This window comes from Buteo buteo, chromosome 3 (assembly GCF_964188355.1).
Source record: "Buteo buteo chromosome 3, bButBut1.hap1.1, whole genome shotgun sequence".
Classification (NCBI taxonomy): domain Eukaryota; kingdom Metazoa; phylum Chordata; class Aves; order Accipitriformes; family Accipitridae; genus Buteo; species Buteo buteo.
Window position 1 is genome coordinate 22703299 of NC_134173.1, and position 21690 is coordinate 22724988.

Sequence of the window (21690 nt, forward strand, 5' to 3'; positions counted from 1 at the left end):
TGGGATGAGTGGGTTCATGGTGTGCTGGGTGAAGAACTGGCTAAAGGGCATGTCTCAAAGGGTTGTGGTGAATTGGCTGGTGACCGGTCACCAGTAGTGTTCCTCAGGGCTCAATTCTAGGGCCAGTTCTGCCCAATCTATTTATCAACAATCTGGATGCAGGAGTTGAATGCACCATTAGCAACTTGGCTGATGATACTAAACTGAGAGGTGCTGTTGACAAGAGGCCTTGGAGGGGGGTCTGGATAGATTGGAGCATTGGGCAATGACTAACAGGATGAAATTTAACAAGAATAAATGCTGGGTCCTGCACCTGGACAGAAGTACAGACTGGGAGAGGTGTGGCTGGAGAGCAGCCCTGCAGAAAGGGATCTGGGGGGGCTGGTCAGCAGCAGGCTCAATACGCGTCAGTAGTGTCCCCCGACAGCCAAGAGGGCAAACCCTGTCCTGGGGTGCATCAAACACAGCGTAACCGGCCGGTCAAAAGAGGTGATTATCCTGCTGTATTCAGCATTGGTGCGGCCTCACCTTGAATATTGTGTGCAGTTCTGGGCCCCACAATTTAAAAAGGATGTGAAGGTCCTTGAATGTGTCCAGAGGAGGGTAACAAAGCTGGTGCAAGGGTTGGAAGGCATGTCCTGTGAGGAGCAGCTGAGGACTTTGGGCTTGTCTAGTTTGGAGAAGAAGAGGCTGAAGGGTGACCTCATTGCGCTCTGCAGCTTCCTGAGGAAAGGAAGTGGAGAGGGAGGTGCTGATCTCTTCTCCCTAGGATCCAGTGACAGGATGCGTGGGAATGGTTCAAAGCTGCACCAGGGGAGGTTCAGACTGGACATTAGGAAGCATTTCTTTACCAAGAGGGTGGTCAAACACTAGAACAGGCTTCCTAGAGAGGTGGTCGATGCCCCAGCCCTGTCAGTGTTTAAGAGGCATTTGGACAATGCCCTTCTTAACAGCATGCTTTAACTTGGTCAGCCCTGGAGTGGTCAGGCAGTTGGACTAGGAGATCATTTTACATCCCTTCCAACTGAAATAGTCTATTCTAACATTGCCATAAAGGATTAGAGTTTCCCTGCTAAGACTTTTGGTGATGATAAGACTATGTGAATGTGAGAAGGGGGAGGGATAGAGCAAAGCACACAAGATTGTATAGCTTGAAGATGTATGGTTGAAATCCTGCCATTAGAAGACATGGTACCGTATCTGCTAACTCCTTCTGCAGTTTGTTTTGTTCTGCTGACAGCAGCTGCAACCTTAGCAGAGAAGCCCACAAACAAGAAAGAGTACAGTGAATGGGTAAAGTGAGACAGGCCAGATTTAATATAAGTGCCTCTGAGACTCACCATGCATCAGTTGGTTTGAAGCCTAGATCTTTTCTGGGTTTTGGGGGGTTTTTTAGGAAAGAAAGAAGCTCTCTGCATTGAAATGTAAACATGTTTTTCAAAGGAAAGCAAAAGAAGACTTAGAAGTGGAGCATTGAATGCTAACAAGTGACCCTGTTGTTGCTGTTCAAAACACATCGTGCTGTTGTTCTACATACTGGTTTATCCAGTCTGAGGTTTCACGGCTTTCTGCACCTTAGGCCAGATATCTGCTGCAGTTCTCTGAAGCTGTAATTATTACACCTTGTGCCTGCAGGGCACAACCGAGTACAAAAGGGCCAAGCCTGAAAGCAGAGGAAGAAGCAAATCTCTGTTTTTAACGATTACCAGCGATTTATGAAAGCTTCTTTTTTAGGTGCTCCCATGAGTGTTTTTTATGTGTAGAAATAGTGAAAACTTGGGCATTAGCTTCAGCAGCTTTCCTGTGGTATGGAGTTTTAACTGAGAGCAAAACAAAAAAGTTCATGTGGGACACAAGTGGCATTTTGTAAGAGTAAAACATCCTGGAAGTGAGTGAGGAAGCTATGTCAGAGACTAAAATTACCATCTATTAGGCATTTTGCATAGATGTGCTGGAGGCAGGCAGATACTGGGTGCCTCCTTCCTGCATTTCCATTTCATTCAACATACATTTCCTTGGGAGTACTTTTTAATTTTTAACTGATGCTATATTCTATTGCCAAGTTGTTTTTCTTTTGAAGACAGATAGGTTACACAATCCAGTGCCAAGAATCCGTCGAGCAAGCCTGTAGCATATTATTATATAGATAAAACGAAGGCAAAAAAAGTATGTCATTCTATTTTATTTGCTGAGCAGTGTCTGTTTTTCGTGGTACTAGCTCATATTGAACCCAGTAAGAGTCTGCTCCTGAAAGCTTTGAAATGTAGTGCCTCCAGCAATACATCCTCTCGGCAAGTAGACCTTGATGGTGTACACTGAAAAGCTAGGGTGTTAACTGAAATTACAAATGGTCATCTGAAACAGAAGGATATCAGAGCCTAGGGCACTGGGGAAAGCAGAAGGCAGCTGCATCGTGGAGGGTGGAGGTAGGGGCACTGAGAATGAGCCTGGATTAAGGCGTTTGCTTTTCTCTCCAGTACAGTGGAAGGTGTGGAAGAGTACACTGTGTACTAATGCCTTGGGTCTCAGTGAGCCCTGACTAAAGGACTGAAAAGAAATCCTGTGTGACCATGTGCCTGTGTGGGCACACATGTATGTGTTCGGGGTTTTTTTTTACGTGTGTGTGTGTGTGTGTATGCATGCACAAACTTCAGGGCAGGTAAGGGATTTGTCGGGTTGGTGGCTAAATTAAACCATTTTTTAAAAAAACTAGATTGGACCAAAAGATTTTCATTGTAATGTCAGACTAGAGCTAAAGTCTTTCTAGCCACTAACAGGACTCTAACAGCTTTTCTCTGGCAGGGGCCAGTAGCAGGTACTTAGGAAAAGTGTAAAGGAGTGTGTGTAAAGGAAAAGTATAAAGGGTGTGTATGAAGCGCTACTTCTCCCAGTAGACCTTCCCAATTTAGCAGTCTGTTGTTCAGGGACTTCCTAAGCCAGATATGACATCTGTGTAATAGCTCTTCCTAGACCTATCTCCTGTGAATTTGATCAGGTTCCCTTTGAACCTATTTTTACCTTTGGTTTTTCCAGGATCCTGCGGCAATTTAATTACACATTGTGTAAAGAAATACTTCCTCTCACTAGATGTAAATTTTTAGACCTCTAAGCCTTGCAACTGGCTGCCTTCCTCCCCACAGTTCTTACACTGAAAAATGGTGAAACATCACCTAGTCGGGATTTCATAGGTCTCTCATATCCCTCCTCAGCCACCTGTTTTCTAAACCAAGAAATGTCTTTCCTCCTATGAAAGCCATACCATATGTCCAATGATCCTTGTCCTCCTTTTTGAGCTTTTTCTGCTGTATCAGTCTGTAGCAAAACGCTTTGCTCTGCTTGTCAAAGGATAAATACTACCAAGCTGGAGAGTTCTGTTCACTCCATATTTTTCAGGTGTATATTGTGCAAAATGGTGGTGGCACAGCCATGACTTTTGCATCATTTAACAACACCTGCTTCAAAAGGACTGCAAGCAGCAGGCACTATATTAAAATGTTTGTATTCTAGGCCATTATAAAAAAATATGTACACAGTCTATTATTAAAATTTTCCAGGGACTGGTGTGGCTGAGAAGTTAATTTGAGCTTTCCTTTGCAGAGGAATTGGCCTTTTTTTAATTAGACAACCCTTCTCAACTCCTGTTTTGCTTGCTCTACTCCTCTCAAAGCCCCAGATCAACACCCACTAATTTCCTCTATCATCAGCAGGACCTGGTACAGTCCTCCTTGAAGTCTGCTGCACTTCTCCTGAGGTATCTGGGTGCATCAGGTATATAGGATGTGAAATTCTCCCTCAACATCCTTCCATCTGCTCCCTCCCCCGTTGCAGACTAAATACACTTGATGAAGTTTTGCTGTCAGTTGCACTTGTCTAATTGGCTATTGCTCTTCAGTGGAAGGTGGAATGTAAATGAAAGGGAGTGAAATGGTGCCCAGCATCCAGCACACCTGTCTGCTCAGCATTTTCATTGCTGCTTCAGCTCAAACTAACCAAAATATCATAGGGAATTGGGTCATAACACTGGTTTCAAGAGTAAATGTGAGATTGTGAACAAATTAGAAGCTAACTACTAGCTGCATGAGTGCACAGGCATCCTGGATTAGTAAAAAGAAGGGGTGGGAATCTGTCCCTATTCAGTTCAAAACTATGCTAATTATGAAGCCTAAATATTAGTAATTTAAATAACATCTACATTAATTACTTTATGGTCCTACCTTCTTTATCATCATGGGGCAAGACAGATGTCTGTTTATCTTGTTTTCCTGTGTTCCTCAGTGTATCAGTTTCTAGAGTTACCCCAACTCTGTAATTATTTGCCTGCAGATTTTCCACTCATTGCTTGTCATATCTGCTCTCACTACTACCCCCTGCAACTGTATTAGGTGTCTCTTACTCCTTACACTTCCCTCTGCTCCTTCTCTATCAGCCTGTTCACCTCAGAAGCCTTGGACTGCAGAATTCAGAGTGCTGTTTACATGAAGAAAACCCACCCAAACTCAAAGCCCCAAACCTTGTCTCTCCCCTGCTTTTGTCTTCACCCTCAGGGTTTGCTCTCTGCACCCAGAGGTTCCAACATAGGGAAAATATGGAAGGTGAAAGGAAACTACCTACAGGGTAGCAGCCATCACAATGAGGGTCACATAAATAGTGACTGAGAATGCTAGCTTTGGTGAAAAAGCGAAGACCATTTTGAAACTGAAGGTTGAATGTGAAAAACATATGTCTGAACACTGGGAATAGGCACTAAAATTGTGAGAGATTAGCAGGTACATAATTATGAAGAGAAATTATGAAGAAGCAATACAAAATACTTATCTGGGTTAAAAATACTTATCTTCTTTATAAATGGAATGTATAACGTTACGTAGATAGTGGGCTCATTGATATTACTATCTTATCAATCTTACATGTATGATTTTTAAATGTGGCTTGTGAGTTTGGGTGTGTAACTTCAAAGCGGTGTGAGTTTTAAAAGTTAAAAGATAGGCCACTTCTTAAAATTGGGGACCTTTAACTTTTCATTAATTGGTAACCTAAAATCCTGAGCTACTGACACTATTAGCTGTCTCTTGGGCTAGCCTCTGGCTTTGTTAAACCACACAACAACTAGGGGTACTTGCCTCAATAAACAGTGAGTTTGCATGGAAAAAAGAGATGCTTGCTTGTTGGCTTGCAATGAGAAAAGAAGTTTATGCTGACCATTTCAAGAAAAAGCACCTGAATGTAGCACTGAAAGCCATGACTGTCAGTCTTAGGAGGAGTGGCAGAATCTTAATAACTCCTTTCTTACTGAGTTACCTAGAAAAAGCTTTCTAAACATTTCATGTTTGTGCTCTCCAAAGCTTTCGCAGGTTTACACGATCTAACAGTGTAACAACAGCTGTGCAAGCAGACCTGGATTTCCATGAGAACTTTGAAGTAATCGACCCTCAAGAGGACAATACATGTTCTGGACAAATATCAAGACAATTTTCCCGAGATGCAAGTACTTCTACGGTTAGCATACAAGGGTCAGGAAACCATTACCATGCATGTGCAGTGGATGATGACTTTGATACAGATTTTGATCCGTCAATTTTACCTCCTCCTGACCCCTGGATTGACTCTATAACCGAAGATCCTCTGGAAGCTGTTCAAAGGTCAGTGTGCCCACGAGATGGCCACTGGTTTCTGAAGCTACTTCAGGCAGAGAGAGATCGTATGGAGGGCTGGTGCCAACAGATGGAGAGAGAAGAACGGGAAAACAACTTACCAGAGGACAGTAAGTAACTGCGTACAATAAAATTGAAACTACAAAGAAGTATTTAATATAGGTCACATTTACTCCAGTGAATTCTGTATCGTGCCCTTTCTTATTTAGCTATGGTCATGATTCTCAACAGGACTGTATGTATGTATATAATAATCCTTATTAAAGTTGACAGGGAATGCAAATGCTCGGCACTTCTGAAACTCCAAAGGTATTAGCTTTTGGGATTGCATAGTTCAATGGATAATTAGGAGGTTGTGGCTAGGGATCTTGTAGTATTAATGTTTCTTAACTCTTCCATTTGAAATTACTTCTCATAACCTTAGAATATAATTGAACAGATTCTAGTTCCTTTTCATTAAATTCATATTTTAGTTGTCTTTTTAGATGGTGATTGGCATCAAAGTCTTCAGATGCTTCTCCCAACTGAAAGAGATTTCAGTCATGCTTCCAAGTTGTTCTCCCTCTCTTCCCCTCTCCAGCCTCCCTTCATCTCCCTTGCAGTTCTCATTCCTCTTTGATCTTCCTGATAAAACAAGGTCTCCATATTCTGTGATAAAAAACGCACACATGCAAACTACATCTCAGTTGTCACTGCTGCCAGAAGTATTACCCTACCTGTCAGGTAATGGGAATGTCTAGTAAGCCTTCATTAGTAAGAAGGGTTGGGTAGCTCAGGTCTTATTCATTCACTCTAATTAGGGAAGAAGAGCTGAACATGTGCCTCCTTGTCCAGAATTTTTTCTCCCAGTCAAAATGGAAGTTTTTTTCCATTTATTTCCATCACAAGGAGCAGTTTGATTGATAGCTGCCAACTTCTGGACATAGGTAAACCTGTGAGCTTAGGAGCATGCTCCTTGTGAATGAAGCTTTTTCAAATTCTAACAGAGAGCTTCTAGAAAACAGTAAGGAGCAGCTGCATATAGAGAGTTCAATATTGTGTAATTTAGACACACCTAAGTGTATTTTCCTGGATATACAAATAACAATTTTCCGATCCCCAAGTTAGCTCCTACCAAAGCAAGGGCTACTACTTCAGCTCCAGGATTGCTTCTTCCAAATTTCTAACCCTTCCTTTCAAGAAGGGTGGCGCTAGAATTCTTTTGAGATGTGAAGGTTTTGATTTATGGAAAGGAATTAACACTGGCAAAAAAATATATTTTTTTAAATTCTTAGAAATATTTCTGTTATTCTTAGCTGTTTCTGCTGGAACTTTCCACTCAATCTAATGAAAGAAACAACCATAGAGAAGTTTGATCTAGATAGTTAAAGTTAGACACTATTGTAAGCAACTGGAAATTGACTTCTAATGGAAATATGAGATAACCTTAACATTAAGGTATGTTAAGATTTTCTATTTCTAAAAAATTTCTGTTATATAATAGGCTAACAATTTCTTCTGAGGGAAAAATATAGAAGGATTAGCCTTCAAAGCAGACCCAGATTCCCCAAGTTTTATAGTATTTGAACCTAATTTTTAATTTACGTCATCAGTACATTCAAAAATCTCTTTGAAAATGTATCAGAATACAAAGGTTATCTGTTGTTAGTATGCAAGAAATAAACCCCATGAACTAAGAGATTTTAGACTGAAAAAGGAGTATGAACACATAACAAATAGGGAATACACAACATTTGCAAGTCCAAGTCAAAAAACCCACTTGCTTTCTCTTTGCCACAATTTAGATTGGACATAAGGAAGACATTTTCCACAATGAGGGTGGTGAGACCCTGGAACAGGTTGCCCAGAGAAGTTGTGGATGCCCCATCATTGGAAGTGTTCAAGGCCAGGCTGGATGGGGCTTTGAGACCTGATCTAGTGAATGATGTCCCTGACCATGGCAAGGGAGTTGGACTAGATGATGTTTAAAGGTCCTTCTGACCTTTCTGTGATTCTATGAATTGATAATAATGGAAAAACCTACAAACTTTGTGCACCAAAGTAGTTGTTCACCTTGGGAAAAGAACATAAAGTGAATTTTACAAGACTGATACATGCAGAATGTGTATGTCCATGTACAGAATTTTCTCTCAGTGTCTTGGTGTCTTTGATACATGATAATTTTAAAGGGCTCTTATTTTGAGCAATCAGTGGGAGAAGTCAGTTATGAGGAAGGAGTGGTTAGGCTGGCTATTCGCAATGCCTCCTTACAGCATGCATGGCATGTGTCCTGCAGATTGTTCCTCCTCTTCATTTTTCTGACATGAAGCACTTCTCGTGATTTCTAGAAACAGGAGGAGGAAAGGGGTTACCTGGGTTTTGTGGTCACTGGTGAGGTACTGGTTTTGGTGTGACACTGTTGGCCGCTCCAGCACGTGGCAGCTGCCTCCTGCAGAGGCTGCACGGGGCTTTCTGCTGCGGCACAGCATGCCCTGCTCTACCTGGTGCCAAGGAAAAGCATATGGCTGGGGCCACTCTGCCCGCTTAGCAGCGCCAGAAACAAAAGCCTGGCTGTTACAAACCCTGCCCCGAAATATGTGTTTTTCATACATCTATAAACTTTGAAGAGAGGGAGGAAAGAGCAGATGAGGTGCGTTTGCTTTGGTTTTCCTAATGAAATATAACCAGAGCAGGGAACACATCCTTTGTTTTCAACCTGACATCCCCAGCGTGTGTTTGGCCAGATAACAAAATAATGAGAACGTGTGATGAGCGAGGTTTTCTTGACGCCATGGCAGCTGACAGAGGGCTCGTCCCCCCAGCGCTCCACGTAAAATGATCCGCGCTTCCTCCAGACAATGCGGCCCTTGTGCAAAACAGCTGTCTCAGGGAGACGGCTCGCTGCTGTTTGACAGTAGCTTGTATGTTACATAGATACGTTGGGTATTATCTAGCTGGGAATGAATCTACCAGATGGGATTGAATGTTTCTAGCTGGGAAATGGAGTCTGCTGCTGTGTATAAAAACAAGCTGTGGTTCAGTGGCTGCACGATGAAATGCCAATATAGAGAGAAATGTGGCTCCCCTTCTGCCATGAATTATTTATTGTATAGTATATTCTGGTTTTATCTGAAATCATTTTCTGATAAAGCCGCAGCATGTATAACAGGCAGATGAATACCACTCACGCTTTGAGCTAGGATACTTGATATTGTTTCTGTGTATTTTGCTGTTACAGGGATGTTGGCTACAAACTCTAGGGCTCTCATTAAAAAAAAAAGATGTTAGAGATATGGGGCTAAACAACTTGTGAGATTTGATTGATGTTTTGGATCAGGCCTCAGGTGATATCAATTGTTTACCTTCTTTTTTTTTTTCTCCTCAACCCTCTGCTCTCTCCTACCTCTCCCCTGAAAAATTTCATATAGTCAGAGCCTCGCTGCTGATGCTGGTGACTATTTGGATGAGGCCTCTGGAGTAACCAATTACACACAGAAATAGCAGCAACAGGCCTGGCTCCCCATGCAGCGCTGTTAGCAAGCAGTCTCTGACCACATTTTTCCCCAGATGCAGTGGGCACAGGAACATGCACCTATGGCCTCAGCCTGGCTTTTGCTGGATTTTTTGCTGTTGTTTTTATTTCACGTGGGGCATTAACCTTTCTGGAAAAACTGGAGGGCTTCATTTTGCTTCCCCTTCAGAAATGTTTCTTTTTCACATGGGGTTGTAATGTGGCTTCAATGCAAAGATAACCATTGGAAGCAAACAGTGGGCCTGATTCGCCACAGGTCAGGTGTAATGTGGGTTTAGTGGCAAGACAAGTTAGGCCAATCAAGTAAAAACTAAAACAGAAAACCAAGGCTCTGACAAGATATGTCATTATAACTGTCTTGTATGTATATTATACTCCTCTGGGCTAGTCTGCAAACAAAGGTTGACCTCTAATCTGCAGTAACCTCGCTGCTTAGGACCAGAATCTCTGCAAATTCAGCCAGTTCTGGCAAATTATGCAATGCTTGCACACTTTCTACTGTTTTGTTTTGTTTTGATTGTTTCAATGGCAAACTTAAAGAGTGAAGGCTAGACACAAGAGAAGAAAGTTAAGGAAAAGACATATTTTTCATAGTAGTTGTGCATGGCAAAAGAAGAGGAGACCCATGCAGTCACTCTGAGCCATGAGCAAGGAAAACCATTTGCCCGTCCTTTGCAGGGCATCCCCAAGCTGTCCTGGTCCCTGCCGCCCAGAGGAGGGAGGCAGCCTTGTCCTGCAGTGCGCTGATGCAGCCTTGCAGAGGGACCGTCACCAGCCCGACATGTGGCAGAGTCCTGCTGGAATCCCCCTGGCTATGTGCGTCTGGCTGTATGCCTGACTCGTCCTTTTCTTGTTCTGGTTTTCTCCAAGGAAATCCAGCTCCTGGTTGGAAGCCCTGCCAGTGTCCAAAGGCTAGCAAGGAAAAAAGAGAAATCCACAAGCAAGGAAACAATCTAGTCAGGGAAAAAACATGAAGTGTGCTCATAAAAACCAAGTAAGCCAGAGAACACATGGAAACTGCTTTACTCCTAGTGAACAGCATTTACTCATGCAGACAGCCCTATTAATTTCAATGAGATCACTGCTATAAGTATATATGACTCAAAGCTAGGACTGCGCCTTCCATGGTTGCTCCATTTGGCTGTTTTCTCCTTAACAGCTGAGCTTAAAAGACCTGAGTAGTAGCTTTAACTTTGAATTTCCTGGCTTTTGTCATGGTTGGCATTATTTAAATGTAGGTCTGTCAACATGAATAGGCTAAAACGCTGGTCCATCCTGGCTTGGAAATGGATTGTGACAACTCTATGGCAGGATTGCTTCATATGCACAATGCTCAGCCAACATCTGCAACGCAAATGTCAGGCTGTGTCCCTGTAATTTCGGCTATTGTTCCTGCCACTTGCTCCTGGGGCAATGAGCAAGCCGCCGGGCTTCTGTTCCCTAGCTTGTGCCCTACCTACCAACCAGGTGTTTTCACATTAAGGGCATTTGATAGTCACAGTCCTAAAGTGCCTCCTTTGTCACTTGTTAGACCCTAGGGCCTGTCAAAGTTTGAAATGCAAACAGATCAGTTTGTGGTTTAGGGCCAAATAATGCTGCTGCTCCTTCTATCCAGTGGCTTCTATGATGTGATGACTTTTCACATCACTTCAGGTGGTTTTTGTTGTTGTTTTCTTGTATTTTGTTATCCTTGTTACACATGCAGTCTCCTTCCCAGGTAGAGCAGATGAAAATATCACCATTTTTTTGCTTGTGTTTGCAATTCTTTTTTTGTTGTTTCATTTCTTTTCCCATGAAAACATGGAGGGGGGAAACACATAGAGCTCTACAATCCCAAAGTAGGTCCTATGTGGTTCTTAGAACAAAGAGAAGCAAGAACTTATTGCTTGAACAGCACATAGTCTAAGTCTATATTTAAGAACGTTTTAAAAATGAGAACAGGTTGCAGGGTTAGAGACACAAGGAAATTCACTGCATGTGTCTACCCTAGAATAACATTCTGCAACACCTAGTCAAGAACAATAATAGTGAGGAGGCACTCCACAATAGCTGAGTTGTATCAAAATAGCTATACCGAAGCAGTTCTTCCAGAATAGACATAACTGTCTATTTCTTAAAAGTCGTCACAGGAGAGAACTGGGTTTACAAGGAAGAGAGGTCAAAGCAAGGAGCTGGGGTGGTGGGGGAAGGAAAAATTCAAACTATAAAAACAAAACACTGCAGTACACACTCTTCTCCCCCTGGGGATGGGGTGACAGCAAAGCATATGATGGATGTTAATACTGTTGCTTAATGCATTACCGGAAGGCATTCAGATCCAACGCTGTTGAGTGTGCTGTATAACCCTGTATGGAATAGAAAGCAGGCATGAATAACATTATATAGGTGTTTAAATCCATTATGATTGCATCTTGATGGGTCAGTATTTTTTGTTGTTGCTTGGTTTTATACATTTTGTTTGTATCCTATTAGCCAAACACATCAATTTGAATGTTTATGTTTTTCTCCTGTACCCCATTTCCCTTGCTGTTAAAGATTTCTCTGATCTTTTTCTGATGTGTTTTGAGTATTATCTTTGCAATTCCATTTACTTTCTTGGTATTTGGCTTCAAACCTTGCAGGCTTTTCTCCTAAGAAAGTATCAGTCTATTTTTACTTTTTGATTTTTTTACTACACCTTGGCCTTTCTCTTTGGCACTGGAGGTTTTAACTGAGTAAGGGAAACTAGCATTCTGCCTTGAAACACTAAAAGCAACGTGGGTTTGGAAACAAAGCCTAGGCCATTGATAAGGCTTTGTGCCTTCTGGAGAGAGTCCTTTCAGTCTTTCGCATGCTTTGTCTTTTTTTTTTTTTCTAACTTCCGTGACAGAGTTGGTTATTGACGGGTTGCACATTAACAGGCCACTTGCTTTGGAGGGGCAAGGAATCAGTGACACTTGACTAGATACAGCCACAGCTACAGCAGAAGTGGCAACAATAGAGAACAGCATCAGCATGCATCCCACAGTCAGCTGGGATGATGGTTTTTAGGCAAATAGCCAGTCGCTAGGCAGCCAAGGACAAGGACTTCCTTTTCCCTTTGCTGAGATCTCTGAATATTAAGCTCTTCTTCCCTCAAAGAAAGGCGCACATTCCCATCCATCACCAACAAGGTATATTTACATTTCTTCGTGCTTGGGATGTGATATTCAAGTCAGGTGGTGCAGGTTTCCAGGAAGAGCCTGCCTTGTCTTTTTTTTGTCCTGAGAAGTCAAGAGACCGTTTTTTCTCTCCTTCTCAAGTCTTGGGAAGCATCAGAGTGGCCACGCTCCAGATGAGGCAGCTGTTCCCAAATATACTCAGTGGGAAGAGTTTTCATTACAATGGGAACCACATGAAAGCTCCCGGAGTAGCTCCTCCTACTATTGAAAAGTCCTTTCAGTTGAGCGGTTTGCATATTGGGTTGCATAAATGACTAGACACACCAAGGGGTCCATTTTCAGCACTGTGCGCATAGAATTAGACACGCAAGCCTTGCTAACAATAATGAGAGTTGTGTGCAAAACTCCCTGTGCAATATGCTGAAAATATTCTGCTTAGTGAATCTTCCAGCTCACGGCTATTTCCTGGCAGTGCTGAGTTCAGTTCTGGGAACAAAATGAAAGTCTGAGCTCTGTGCATGTTCACAGACCTCTCCCCTATAGTTTCTGAAAAAAATTTGCAAATACTCTCTCTTCCCTCCCCTTTCCCCCCCCCTCTCATATGTCTGAAGTATAAATGAAGTCCACATCCCACTTTTCCTTCAGCAGCCTTAAGAAGCAAGCTTTAAGGCTGCTGAAGGAAAAGCCATTTGCCTTGGAGGAGCAGAACACAGATTTTGTACTGCTTTGTGTCGGGTTTCAGTTCATCACGAGTGTTTGTGCCAGTTTGCTTAGTGTGTGACTATGCAAGTGAATCCTGTGGAGTGGCCTTTCTCTTGCCAAACATTGCACAGTGGCATTCTGGTCGCAAGCTACCATCATGCACTGCGGCCGGTCACAGGACTGTGAGACCCTAAAAATGTTGTTAGAAGGGGTTATAGCAAAGTTGTGTTTATTTATTTCTCTATTTATTTATTTTTCATTGTGGTAAGTCAAAATACATAGCAGTATTTTCCCAGTGGAGCTCTGCTAACATTGTGTTAGGTTTTATACAAAAAGTGACCATGCCCAAGGGATGCTACAGAGAATGGCAGTTTAGGACTAGTATCTCTTCTAGGCTCTGCCAACAATTCACTCACCTTGAGCAGGCCACTTCATCTCTTTGTTTTTCCTGTTCCTCCCTCACCTGCCTCATGTATCCAGACTGTAAATTTGTCCTGGGAAAGTTGCTGTGTTTATTTGAGGGCTGGAAGAATGCAAATATCTATGAGTAGAAATGATAGTGAAAATTGTGACACAGTGGCTGCCATTCATGTTTTTCATTAAAGAAGTGGTAATTAATTTTTTTAGTAATTTAATTAGTTTTAAAATCAATATTTAACCAGAGAATTGGGGGATAATAAGTTACTGCAGCTGAGAGGGAAAATTAATGATGGAGCCAGATATATCCGTGATGCCAACATGTTTATTTAAAGACACTGCATATAGCATAGTTGTTGCTTTTTTTCCTGAGCATTGAAAGTCTCAAGCAAACCAGTAGCTGCTTTCTTGCTCACAGCATCAATTTTCTTTCAATCAGCAGTCCTCAAAATCACACTCTCTTTTCTGGATTCACTGTCCTACTGCTAGTTGAGGCCATGCTGTCTTTCTGTCTTTCTGCCCTGTTTCTGCATGCTTGCTTCTTTTTTCACATACATACACACACACACACACACGTGCGCACACACTCCCTGTGGACCAGAGCTCAACAAAGCCCCAGGGAAATGCAGGGAAATTCAGAGACTTCCCCAGGGAAAAGTCTCTGAATGCACCACTGTATGCCTCAGTTTTGGGTAGTGTATTCCCAACTACCCCTTGCAAGCACTAAAACCCCACCCTTTCAGTGAGGTTGAATGCAACCAAAACAGTATGAGCTCCTGTTTTGTTCAGATGCATTTACTATGGGCTGTCTTCTGGTTCACTGCAGTCCTTCACAGCGCTCAGTCAGTCCAAAGAGACCATAAGTACCCAGATGTCTGTACAAAGGAGTCCCCAAACAGCACAGGAGCTGGGCTAGGACTCTAACACCTCCCTCCAGGTCACCAGCAAGGAAGAGAGGACAGTGTGTGATCTCTCCCTGAAGCGTGCCTGGACATCCTGATTCAAAGGCAGAAGCTGCTTCAGATTGTGCTCATGCAGAATACTCAGAGGGTCTGAATGAGATTCATCGGTGTGCATTAAAATCACCATTCCCTTTCAGGAGCTCAGATCAAGCAACACTCAGCTAAATCTGGGACCAAGGCGCCAAGTTGCTAAGCGAGGTGGCAGAAATGCTGGTAGATGCAATGTTTTCCAAACAGTGTAGATGGCATCACAGGCTTTGAAAGCTGCATGTCCTTGCACAGGGAGCTGGGTTTGTATTTAATGTCTGAGCCTGGGTCACAGTGATGACAAGAGGTGTAAGTTCTGGTGAGCTTTCTATACAGGTTGCAAAAGCTTTTGATTAGCTGTGTTTATACTGCCATGGAAGCACTCTTTGCTGATTACAACTGGTCTCACTGGGGGAATGAGAGTAAGATGCAGCAACAGATTAGTATTTTTGCCTAGTGCAGATCTGGCATTAGATTTATCAGTTTCTCTCTAATCTGTGACTGAGAGATAACATGCTTTTTGAAAGCCAGAGCTGACTACTGCACAGCTTTCTCCTCTCTTTTTATAGGGTTTTAGTTGCCTGCAAAGAAAACATTGTGACTTACATTTCTTTTTCTCTCAGTTCTAGGGAAAATTCGAACTGCAGTGGGCAGTGCCCAGCTTCTCATGGCTCAGAAATTTTACCAGTTCAGAGAACTTTGCGAAGAAAACCTGGTATGTAACTTTTCTGCTAGACACCGTTGTGTGCCTTTTACAACCTCTGAATAATCATGCCTAAACTAGACAGATTTTCTAACGTGGTAATTTTTCCAGTAAAGGCCTTGATATGAATTTGGGAGTAACTCTGTGAAACTTGGTGAAGTCAGCATAAGTTTCACAATAGCTTGAGAGCCTGAAAATAACGACAGGCAAAAGCTTCGGGTGAAATATCACTGAGGCTCTGCTACTGATTTCAGAGGAGCAAGGATCTGTTCCTTGACCTCTGAGTTCAGGTTGCATGGGCACAGAGATATTTGGGTAAAAGACCTTAAGGTCTTTCAGGGTGGACGAGAAGTCTCATGAGTGGGGCTTTCCCATATAACCCCGATGCCACCTGTATTAAACAAGACAGAAATACCAGGAAATCAGACACTGAAAGTTGGTGCTTCATGTTCCACAACCCCAATAGTGAAAGAAAGAAAAATAATTTTCCAGAGTGCTAAAAGGGTAAAGAGGAAAAAAAGCCAGTATTTTATCATTATTATTACTGTATGTAATTGGCATATGCTACCACTATTATTATTATTTGCTATTTTTATGCTGGTAGTACTAGTAGTAGAATCAGAATTATATTCCTGTTGATAAATAAAAATACATTTCACACCAAGTATCTAAAGCAGTATTCTCAAAAATGCCAGCACTTATAAAAATTTTCAAACTTTTTAATTAACAGTCCATCCTTGCAGAGTAGATACAATAAATTTAATTCACAATTTTGGCATAGATTCTTAGAAGCCCCAAAAGCATAGAGCATCATTCTCTGTCAGCATAGAATAGGGAAGGGAAGGCAAACCCTGTGATACTCACCAGAGTGGGGTGACCGTCTTCCACTTCAGTTAATGCACCTCTGGAATCAAGTCCCAGACTAGAATCTGCCTCAGTGGACAAATGCAACAGAAATTGGCTCTGTCTGAATAAGCCTTCCAATTCTTAATACAAAAATTGAAAAAGCATTCTGGTTGCACATTTTTGTAAATAAAGGCCTACAACTAGGCAACCTGCTAGTGTTAAGCACTGAAAAACTAGGGATCCAACTGTAATCTCTGGTCTCCTTATGAATCTAAAAATATATGCTTTATTGTCATCAATAATTGCTCCTTTGGTAGTATAATCATCCCAGCAAAATCATTTGTCAGCTGTGAAAAGTGCAAGAAATTTCATAAGAAGGCAAGAAACTGACTCTTTTGGGTTTATTGTTTCTGGTGAGGGAGAAAACTTTAACACAGAGTAAAACTTGAGCCATGTAAAACAACATGCAAGGTTCTAATAATAATGTATTTATTAATTAATAACAATATATCAATGTAATCTTACAAGGCCACAGCACCCATGAAACCTTGCTGACTCAGATTGGTGTAGGGACTCCTCAGCATTTACAAAAAAACATGCTTGAAGTGAGTGTATGCAACACCTGTTTTTATTTGAAGAGTTTCAGTTGGAAACCAGCTTATAGAGACACATCCTGTAGAAAGCTCTCCCTCATAGGAACTTTGCCAGCGGAGCAGGGACCATTTCATGAATGTTCACTGCATGCAGAAAATGTTCAGAGCTGGGTTGCGCTGAAGGGACAGAAGACAGCACAGGACCTCTTGGGTCACCATCCTCTGGCCCATGCTGCACTGGAGATGCTAACAGTCCAGGTGTGCTCTTCTGAGCAATACTCTTGGGCTGATGAACTGGACTGAGTTTGCACACGCAAAGCAACACTCCCCACACACGTCCCAGTCTCACTCTTCCCAAAAATGCACCTGTAAAAATGGGATTACTGTGCTTCTGCATGTTCTCTTCTAAGCTTTTCACCCTGCAGAGGTTATTCTTGTCAAAAAAACATGAAGAAATTGGCCTGGGGTGTGTAAGGGGCAATTTTACTTCACATGGTGTATTTTTGTAGACCTTAGGTTCTCAGGGTATGGAAAAAGCGTTCACGCGTCGGTATGTCACTATTTGCACGTGCAGCAAATGTACATTTGCACAGGTATCAGTCTTTTTACAAGTGTGAACATTTCCTCATGTAAGTGCAGAGGAGGCTGGCAATTGATTTCAGTGTGGTTGGGATATCACTGGTTGGGCCCAGGAACATCCCTAGGCAGATCCTGCCATGGGAGACCTGCCACATGCCCTTTCCCCGTGGTCCAAAGGGGCTGGCCACTGCCTTCAGTGAGTGGCAGCTTGCAGGGGCACAGCAGCTCAACACTGAGCCAGACTCCATGAAAAAAACTCTGCCAGTAAGTAGAGCTCCGCTTTGCTTCTCTGTGTCTCTCCGATCACTTGGATCTGCTGGAACTGCTTTGCTAGCAAGATTCGTAACCATTTGCACAAATGCTTTACATTAAGAGGTACTAAAACCAATGTGTTTTTTTCTTCTGTTGCACAGAATCCTAATGCACATCCACGGCCGACCTCCCAGGATTTAGCAGGGTTTTGGGATATGCTGCAGTTGTCCATAGAAAATATTAGTATGAAATTTGATGAACTTCATCAGTTAAAGGCCAATAATTGGAAACAGATGGATCCTCATGACAAGAAGGTAGAACATTGTAGATTTTGTATGCTTCATTTAAAACCCTGCACAAATACTGGACAGATTAAATAGGCCTCTGTGTTACAGCGTTGACGTTAAAAATGTGAAATGAAGCTCATATCAAATTAATTTCATTGTAATAACAATGTTTACATAATAATCATCTGGGATATTATCTGTAATATGTTTCAGGCATATTTTTAAACCAAATCTGTCTTTGTGAATCGGATAATGGGAATGTGGTACTTTGTTAAGCTTTACATTTAATCATATTAGACGATCAATCGTTGGAAGGAACTGCCTTATATATTGATTCTTAAAATTAAATAAATCACATTTACGGTTCATATTATTGCATATAGCAAGAGTTCTAGGTTGTGTTACTGAAAAAATTAGGGAATCACTGTAACCATCGCTGACTTTGGTACCAAGGTTACAAACAGAGCAATATCAAAAATATGCCTTCCAAAATGTTACATGAAAGAACTAAATTTTTTTTGTCCGTTTGTTTGTTTTTCATTTATTTTGGGGTTTTTTTAATGGGTGAGTTCATAAACAGATTCACTTTGCTGGTAGTGTCGTTTACCCAAGGTAGCATAAAAATCATCTGGAGCTTTGGTCTTTTTTTTTAAATGTAGTCTTCTTCCGTCACCATGAAAAACTACCACATCTCCAAGTGTGAGCCACATTTCACTTTCCATTCTCATTTGGCACCATTGCCTTATTTTTTCCTCACTATCTGCATCGAGACAAACAGCACTTGGGTGTGCCAAAATACACGAATGTTTCAGAAAATCCTTAAAAGACAGACCCATTCCTAGAGGAATCAACGGTCTAATGTTGAGCTTCTATAGGTATGTAATTTGATGGCTGAATTTCCAGTGTGGCTGGTCTGATAGCAATGAATACAAACAACAGGTAGGGTCACCAGAAGGAGGGGGAACGTGACTTACAGGTGCAGTGGCTCAGACAGGAGTCCGGGCTGCCCCAACTTACAGTCAGCTGGCTGCTGATGACCAAAGTGGTGTTTTCTTTTGGACAAATAACCATAATAATATCAAACCCCATTAATCTTGCAGCAGGAAGCTTGCAAAGGCAGTGCTGGTAGCACTCTCCCTCCTCCTCCGATCAAGACTAAATACTCATTCCTGACTTAGGAGTGCCATGTTCACACCATTTGTGTACACCTAGTGTGTTTTGTAGGGGAATGAATGGGAATGTGTTTTCCTAGCCCAAGGTACTGAAGGCAAGTCATTTTCTTATCTTCTTTTTTTTTTCAGTATCTATCAGAAAAGGAAGTTAAAACCATCAAACATGCATGCACAGAAACGCTGGTATATGGTCTTTCATTAGCTTTTACAGTAAAGCGGGTAGGCCGAGTGTTTGCAATTGCAGCAGTAAGAAACGAGAGCTTTCCTTAAAAAAAATGTGCCTTTTCTTTGCTTCTGAAAAACATTTCAAAGAGTTTCCAACAAAAAGAAGACTGTAACGGGTTAAAGGAAGTTAAGTAGTGCTGAAGAAAGGGACCTACAGTAGGAAGGTAAAGATTTTAAAGAATTACACTGACTGTGTTCCTGTTTCAACAGCATTTGTCTATGATTTTAGATGAAACAGATCATGTCCTTTCTTAAAAAGGATTAAAAAAACAAACCAAACTTTCTGTGGAATTGATATTTGCAGTTGCCTTTGGCCTTTGCCACTGGGCCGTTTTTAAGCAGCATAGATTAATCCTTGGTCGGAGAGAAAAAGCAAAGTATGAATAAGTGTAACTAAGCACCTTTATATTTCGAGCCATGGAAGCTGTTGTGAGCAGCATGAGAGAAAACAAAAGGGCAGAATGGGACCTTTGTAGTGCGATAAAATCCCTTCGCTCAGAGACCATGTTCACAGTTGGAAGGGGATATAACTTAAAAGACAATCTAATTAACTTGACAAAGTCTTTGTGGCTGCCTGAAATTCAGACCTGAATACACTTTTCTTTATCGAGAGAGATCCTCTCTGAGGGGGTTTTTTTGTTGGGTGGGTTTTTTTTTTTTGTGTGTGTGTATGTGTACATGCACCAGGATATACATAAAAGTCCTCCTTGTTGAACGCATATCTGGAGCTAGCTGCCACCATGATGATTAATGCATGTTCTCTTAATGGTTTTTAAGTTTTTCCTACCAGTTTTTCCTATTTCTAGCTGATTGTAGCTTGTCATGCCTATTTAGCAGGAGGCTAGAGTTTATGAGCTTGCACAGTGAGGCCCAAAGTGTGGGATTTTTGAGCGGTCATTAAGCCACTACAAAATATATACATAAATATGTGGTGTTATTAAAAAATATTTATTCTGATGCACCAGCTGCAGGCAGCTAGTTCCCATCTGCATTTGGGAACGCCAAAGCCACGGTGTCTCCGTGTTGCAAGAGTGCCTAGCATTACGCACGAATAGAAGAGGGTAGCCTGGGAGTCGGGGCCCTCCAGGGTTCCTCTGCCGAGAGCGGCGTCCGCTCCCAAGCCACAGGCGGATGTGCTGGCGGCAAGAGGCCGCGACCGAGACACTCTCTCCTTTCTAGTCCCTGGCACCAGAAGGAGACGCCTGGATCCCCCCCCACCCCGGGGAGCCGCACTAAGTGGTTAGCGGTGAGGGCCCCGGCCCTGGCAGCGCCAGGCGTTTAATGCACGGTCCCCGAGGAGAAGTAGCACTGCGGCCAGCCCTCCCCTACCCTTTGCCCTTGCCCTGTGTTTATGAACCCTTGAGCACAAAAGCCAGTTCACTGAAGACAGAAAGGCAGATAAGAGCTAACAAACCTTAGGTAAAATGTGTGTTCTAACTACTGACGTATCCTAGTTTTTCCCGCCTTTCCCTGAGAAGCTGTATAATGCCATTAACCTTCTGCTTTGATCAGGAGAGAAGGGTCCCTCCTCCAGTGCCAAAGAAGCCATCGAAAGGTCAGGTGCCACTCATACGAGAACGCTCTCTGGAAAGCTCGCAGCGTCAAGAGGCCCGGAAACGGCTGATGGCTGCCAAGCGCGCTGCATCGGTCCGCCAGAACTCAGCTACCGAGAGCGCCGAAAGCATTGAGATATACATCCCCGAAGCCCAGACCAGGCTATGAAGGGATCCAACTGGGAGGACTCTCTCTGGCAAGACAAGCCTCATGTATAATCTGCCCCTCTAGGCTCCTGCTCAAGGTCACCACGAAGTATTTGTACCTCCTCCTCCTCCTCTCTCTTGCTCTCTCTCCCTCCCTCTGCCCCTCCCCTCTCTCTGTACACAGCCACCCTGATGCTCCCAGTGAACTCCACTGCCGTGGCGTAGTTGTCGGTCCTCCGAGAGATGTCCTCTAATCACCCTTGCTTTCTGAAGGTTCGCCCATGTCATCACAATGCTTTGTCACATGTACTGATGCTGCCACTTTGCCTCATGTAAACGAGTACGATCCTCTTTTTTTTTTCTGTTTGAAACAAATAAACGCAGCGCTCAGACTTCCACATACCCACTCACCTGTACAGTAGATGCTCCGTTTAACTTACTCATGATCTTTAGTTGACCTAAAGCTAGTCTGTTACCCAGTGTACAGCAATATCAAACTGTAGGGGACTTTGGAAATTTCAGTCATGCAGGGTGATCCTTTCAGACTCTGCCGTCTTCCTCACAAAAGATGAAAGGAGCTATGACTTGGATTCCCTTCTTTATATTACTGTTTTTTTTAAAGCAGATGGCGCACTTTATTCTAAACCTCCGAATCACACCTTCTCACCTGAATTTAAGGAGTCACACAAAGGGAGGGGGCTGGGGCGGGAGTGGGGAGGAGGGGGAGAAAAAAAACACAGCTCTGGGAGGTAAAAAAGTGGAAGTATATCCCGCAGGTGAGATGGTGAGGGATAGAAAAGATCCTGTGGAAATATACCTGCACACTCACAGCTGCACAAACTGCCTCATTTTTATTTCATCAATCACTACTTAAACATTTCAATCAGCAGAAGATTGTAAACTCGATCTTCCAGGGAAATAAT

General features: G+C 42.6%; 1 protein-coding gene across 3 annotated transcripts in view; it reads left to right on the forward strand.

The window, feature by feature from the left end:
* DLGAP1 (DLG associated protein 1) overlaps positions 1-21299 on the forward strand; it is a 262013-nt gene extending 240714 nt beyond the window's left edge. For all 3 annotated transcript variants that reach the window (XM_075023063.1, XM_075023065.1, XM_075023064.1), the window contains 4 exons: positions 5343-5761; positions 15034-15125; positions 17545-17697; positions 20580-21299. In XM_075023063.1, the coding sequence (XP_074879164.1) occupies positions 5343-5761; positions 15034-15125; positions 17545-17697; positions 20580-20789 (874 nt within the window). In that variant the 3' untranslated portion in view covers positions 20790-21299. The remainder of the gene's footprint in view (positions 1-5342; positions 5762-15033; positions 15126-17544; positions 17698-20579) is intronic.
* The last annotated feature ends 391 nt before the right edge of the window (positions 21300-21690 follow it).